This window comes from Lipotes vexillifer, unplaced genomic scaffold (assembly GCF_000442215.2).
Source record: "Lipotes vexillifer unplaced genomic scaffold, Lipotes_vexillifer_v1.1 scaffold266, whole genome shotgun sequence".
Classification (NCBI taxonomy): domain Eukaryota; kingdom Metazoa; phylum Chordata; class Mammalia; order Artiodactyla; family Lipotidae; genus Lipotes; species Lipotes vexillifer.
In genome coordinates, this window is record NW_006776113.1 from 285,589 (window position 1) to 291,321 (window position 5,733).

Here is a 5,733-nt window from a genome sequence, read left to right on the forward strand (position 1 = left end):
GAAAATAAAGCAATCAAGAACTAACTTAATTTGTCTTTCATCAGTCTGAGTATATGTGGATATCTGTGTATTTAACTGGCATATACTCACTCCAAGTACCCGAATTATTTCAATCCTATGTTCATTTTCCTCTCAGAGTGGTTTACAGTAACTACAGTGAAAAATAAAAGGAAAAAAAAATGAATGCCAGGTTTCCTACTAAGTAAAGCCAAATCAAATCAAACTATAGCATTAGTAGCTATTTCTGCAGGAAAACACAGATTTCTATAGTTCTGGTCAGTTACTTTATCATTAAACCTTACCTTTGCCAATATTGTTTCAAGTAATGAAGTTATTCTTGACCTACTGGAAATTATATATAATACGTGAAAAAATTGTGATTTTTATTTTTTGGCCAATCATCAAACATGTTTTGAATAAGGGAAACTTTTTTTAGTTTAATAATTTTTCAATGAAACAATATAAATTCACAATAAAGTTAGTGGTCTCATACAGTAAATTTTCCAATCTTCTAATTCAGGTTTAATAGAGAAGAACAATGATTACAGGAGGAAAAAAAAAATAACACAAATAATCTCCTGCAGCCATCATCTTAGGGGCTGATTTTCTTGTAATGGAGAATTCTAGCACAAGCTTTCATGTTTCCAAGATTCACAGTGCTTTGAAATGGAACTGCCTGGGAAGATTCAGAAAGCCTTTGGTCTTGGGCTTACATGGTAAGCACTTTGTGTGATTCTTAATCACATTTTTATCCAGAACGCAGTATTACAGGTCACATTTTTCTCAACGATGCTTATACTGATTTGTGCTCTATAAATATAAGCATATCTACACACAGAATACACACACTGAAACGAGGGTATGAAGTCAGCCAGCCATCCATAAGCAGAATGGAATAAAAATTGCAGGAAGGGTAGTATATGATGCCAAACCCAGACAGACTATAGATGCCAATCCCAAGACTGCCGAAGCAAGAACACTTCTCTGATCACGAATAATTATCTTCACATTCTCACAAAACTGGAAAATAAAATTTAAGAATATTAGAAAAGGTGGCTAAACCTAGGAAGAATCACATATACCAAATAGTAGAGCTCAACTTTCCCAGCTATTTTCTATCTACCAGAAGAATTAGAATTTTTCTCATGATCTTGGAAAGAGTTTAAGATGTTAATAGTTTAGTTTCTTGATTCTACATCCCATAGTAGCTGAAATGATACTTTAGGCAACTAGGTTAATACTGGCAGTTGCCTTTGTACATACACAACATTTATAGAAAACTACAGATAATGTAACCACATAAAAGTTATTCAGGATTAAAGGTTAAAAACAACATTAAACTGCCTCTCAATAACAATAACATATTCTAAAGTAAAATGAGCAAACGATCTCTAATCTCAAGCAAATAGAATTTAGCCTATTATTATTGGTGAATTCAATTCCTACAGCTCACCGTTCTAAAATTTGGTGATACTTTTGATGATAACATTCTGATAAGTCTCAAAATCTAAAGGCATAGAAAGTCTAATTTTGTTGTCATATCCCATTCCCTGCCAAAATATATTAAATTCATAATCAATTATGTGACACAAAATTGACTGCTAGAAATAAAGATAAATTAAACAGGATCCTTACTCCCCGAGGAATGCATTTTTCTAAGATGTATAATTTTTTTTCCCGAGAAAACTAATTTTTCTTAGAAGTAATGGCCTATGTCTGAGTCCTGTATCACCTTTTAATCATTTAACATGTCCAGACTACCCTCTTCTCCTCCATGGGAATACTGAGGTTGTTGTGAGGATCAGATGAGATTTTTTTGCAAGAGTACTTTGTTTTCATCTGCATGCTGTATAAATATAAGGTATTACAACGATTATTATCACTGCTAGATCTGTTGACAATTATCTCTACTTCATCAGTGTCAGGGCAGAATTCAGCAATTAATTGCTCCATTTTGCTAAGAGTTTCCTACTCATACTCGTTTTAAGCTCCTTTCCTAGACGTGTCATTGTATATGCTTTTAGGGTCTCCTACAGTGGCGTATTTAGTACTGGAGAACTAGGTTTCCAAATTCTTAATGGAATGAATGCACAAGTCCAATATATTTTAACACACTACCTTCACTGAAAGCCTGTCTCTGTCTGTACTTTTATACAGTATCTCAACAAATATGAAATTTCCTGTTGGTTATCCAGATGTCATTTTTTTATATGTCAAACATATGATTTGTCTCTTTTTACTAAACTAACAAGACATTTAGTAACAAATACACAATCTTAAAATGATGAGGATCAAACTGAATGAAGTTTTCAGGACTGAGAAAAGCTGCTTGGCAAATAATGGGGAGATATACATTTAGGTAAATAAGAATGTTGTCTTGATACAGTCATGCTTCTTTTATCTTTTTCCAATACTTTTTAATTAAGGCCAACATAGAATCATTGTGGACTCTCTTCCCCCCAAAAGAAGACTTGCACAAGGAGCATCTTGTTTCTAATGTCCTGTTCTTGTTCATTTGGCCATCAGTCCAGGAGGTACCCCTGGTGTTGCTCCACAGTACGAAATGTCCGCTAGGTTCTAGTTGTTAAGAAGCCTACAGGGCAAATTTTGAGCACTGAATCCCCGGAAATTAAAAGGGGTATGTGTATTCATTTTGGCAATGCAAAGCAATATCAGCAAAGAAAAAAAAGCATAAGGAATAGTAACAGTTACTAATTAAAGGGCTTTATAGTTTTTGAAATACTGAAACTGTTAACAGTAATATAAAATAGTTTAATTTTATGATTTCTAAACTTATAAAGAGCATCACGACAAACAAAAAAAAAGATTCTCTTCCAGTTCACTTTCACATTATTTGCAGTGTTTTCCTGAGGGAAAGTGCTCTTGAGAGCTTTTATAAAAACAAATTTAAGTGAGAGACAACTTTGCAACTCTCATGTTATACTGATAATAGTTATATATATGGAGAACTCAACAATCAGTCCCAGAATTGTCATTCTTTATGTTTCCAAAAAATAGAAACCAGTCCTCCTTCAGTACTAATGACCTACTTCTCTCAGGACATGTTCAAAAACAGTCCTTAGAATTGGAAAATTTGGGATGGGGATTTTTTTTTCCCGGGAAATCTACTCTGTGGTCAAATTGTTTGTTAGACCATTCAAAGTGAAGACAAAAACTCAAGTTTCACAAGAGGTGCTATGCAGCAAGAGCAATTAAAGCACTTCTCTACGTCCATAAAATCTTACAGTTTCCAAAGAGTAAAAACTACTCCAACTAGTTATTTATGCTGATTAAACATTTTACTACCTTTAAAAAGCACTTGTACTGTGTTTTTTGTTTTTTTGGAGGAATATATAATACAGTGCTATATGTGTTCCATGAAAGGGTAACTCCTAATTATGGGAGGGAAATACTGTTTTTCCTTAGAGAAATGATTTGCTTGGGTCCTAAGTAAATCTGACGTGTTTCTTTTTGAACAGTTTTGGAGCCACTGTTTGTAAATGTGGTGAAGTTCATTTCTAAACAGGCATGGACTGAAGCTGTGATTCTTGAATCACTGCAGAGTGCTCTAACTGTACTTTTATTTTGCTTAGAAAATAATCCCTAGATCGATACTGTTGTGGCTTTATAAATAATCTGTAAGGAGTTTTATACACAGATGTATACAAGCACTATACGTTCATGATCTACGACAGGAGAGAAAGATTTTCACATATGGGTCAAAAAATTAAGATGTGGAGCAATAAAAAACTGGTTATATGGACTTAGATTCTTTTGGTACCCAAATATCTAAACATGAAGAGTATCATCTGAAGCTCATTACGTGATTGCCCAGGTTTTCATTGTGAAGGGTGTGCACTAACAATACCTCGGCTTAAAATTTGATTTTTACAAAAGGCAATAAAAATCCATTGCTTTTCCTTTGCGTTTGTAGCTAATTTAATCATCTTAAATTCTAACAGTTTTTCCCCCGTTTTTATAGTACCCATAACATTACCTTCCAACATTTAATGGCTCTTCTTGAAAGCCAATTGTTTTGATCTCTGGGGAACCCAGAAACAATGTAACCCACCTGTGGGGCTAGTGTGTAAAGGATGCTTAACAATGGGGAAGTCTAGATGGGAATTAAAGCCAACACAGAAGGAATGCAGAATACCAAGGAAAAGACTTCTCTGAAGCTCAGCCACACCAGGGAGGTCTTCTTAACGGAAAATTTGGCAGTTTATCTTAAGCAAAGGGAATTCACTCTCCGCAGCTTATAGATGGGGAAAACAGCATGCTTCCGTGTTTTAAAGGCACAACAATTTGTACTACACAGTGTTACGGATTAAATATGAACTCTAGACACCTTCCTTCCAACTGCAATTCTTGGGTAAAGTTGCAAGCACACGGCGACAGATTTTCTGTGACCCTCCCAGTCACCTGCCCATTGTCATTTCAGCTACGCTGGATGGACACCCTGATGACTTCTGCAGCAATAATTGGGCAGCTCTCTGGCATCGCTGGCAGCGGTACTGCATTGCCACTCTCTTTCACCGTGCATTTCGAGATATCCTGCAAGGCACATCGCCGTTTATTTATTTATTTGGCTTCCCTGACGAACACCAGAGGGTTCGTTGCTAAGTCTAGAACTCAATTCCTGCTCGCAGGGGATAGGAAAGGTTAGGGATGGGAGGGGGCGTCCCCACCGAGCCCACCGGGCAGTCACACGTGGTACCTTGTCGGCCTGGGGGCTGATCGCGGTGCCGAACCTGCAGTAGGTGACGAAGTGCTCGCAGTTGTTCCACAGCAGGCTGTAGGGAGCCATGCCCAGCAGCTTCTCCGCCCTCCGCGCCACCTCTTCGTTGAGCAGCGCCTTCTTCTTGAGGGACCTATCCAGGTGATTGACCAGGATGTCGGCTCCGTAGGCGAAGTCCTCCACTGTGTCCACGCGGATGCTGGCCACCCTGCCAATGACGCCCAGGATGAGACGCTTGTTGGAGACCACCTTCTGCGTGAGCTCCTTGTCGTCAGTCAGGGCCAACAGGATGTCGGGCATCATATGGGCGACACGGTTGTCGCCCAGGTAGATGCCATAGTGTGTCAGGTGGGTCCGAGGCACCTCCAGCACGTCGCCGCGGAGAAAAGAGTTGATCTCATAGAAAGTGTTTCTTGCCTTGTCTTCGCCCGGGGCGCCTGAACTGAAGAGCTTGAAGTTGGAGATAAGGAGCAGCTTCTCCAGCACTAGTGACACCGCCTCCAGCATTGGGTTCTTCATCCTGCAGGGAAAAGTGTGTCTTGGGGGGACCGTCACCACTCGGGCACGGCCGGGTGACGGCAAGGTGAGCTGGCCGGACAGGGGCGCTGCGCCGCTGCTCACCCGCAGGCCAGCAGCCCAGTGCCACGGGGCACGCCGTCTGCGCAGGAGGCAGTGAGAGAAAAAAAGGGAGGGGGAGAAGCCAGGAGATCGGCTTGGCCGCACCGCACTGGCGACTGAGGAGGATGAGGAGCTGGCGGCGGCTAGCCACGGAATCTGCGGGACCCGCCCCGCGAGCCCCAGGCCGGGAAGCGCACCTGGAAGCGGTGCCGAGGAGCAGGGCAGCGCGCAGTGCACTCAGCTGCGCCTTTTCTGTGGCCTTTTATCGCCCTCGAGGGGGCGGGGCCGAACGCCATCACGGACCCAGGAAGAGAGCTGATTGGGCACCGGCGGCAAACGCCGCTGCTGCGGTGTCGCGCGGGACCGCAGGCTCTTTG

The 5,733-nt window shown here is 40.8% G+C and overlaps 1 protein-coding gene across 2 annotated transcripts; it reads right to left on the reverse strand.

Annotated features, from left to right (window-relative positions):
* Positions 1-618: 618 nt before the first annotated feature.
* Positions 619-5,259, reverse strand: LRAT (lecithin retinol acyltransferase). Of its 2 annotated transcripts, none has more exons than XM_007450276.1 (2): positions 4,718-5,259; positions 619-1,020 (listed from the first exon to the last, which is right to left on the reverse strand). In XM_007450276.1, exons 1-2 carry the CDS (start codon positions 5,255-5,257, stop codon positions 868-870), a joined length of 693 nt encoding a protein of 230 aa, XP_007450338.1. In that variant the 5' UTR covers positions 5,258-5,259; the 3' UTR covers positions 619-867. The 2 variants fall into 2 exon arrangements, with proteins under 2 accessions (XP_007450338.1, XP_007450339.1); XM_007450277.1 differs by lacking the exon at positions 619-1,020 and adding an exon at positions 4,354-4,554 and having other exon boundaries at positions 4,718-5,258.
* Between the last annotated feature and the right edge of the window lie 474 nt (positions 5,260-5,733).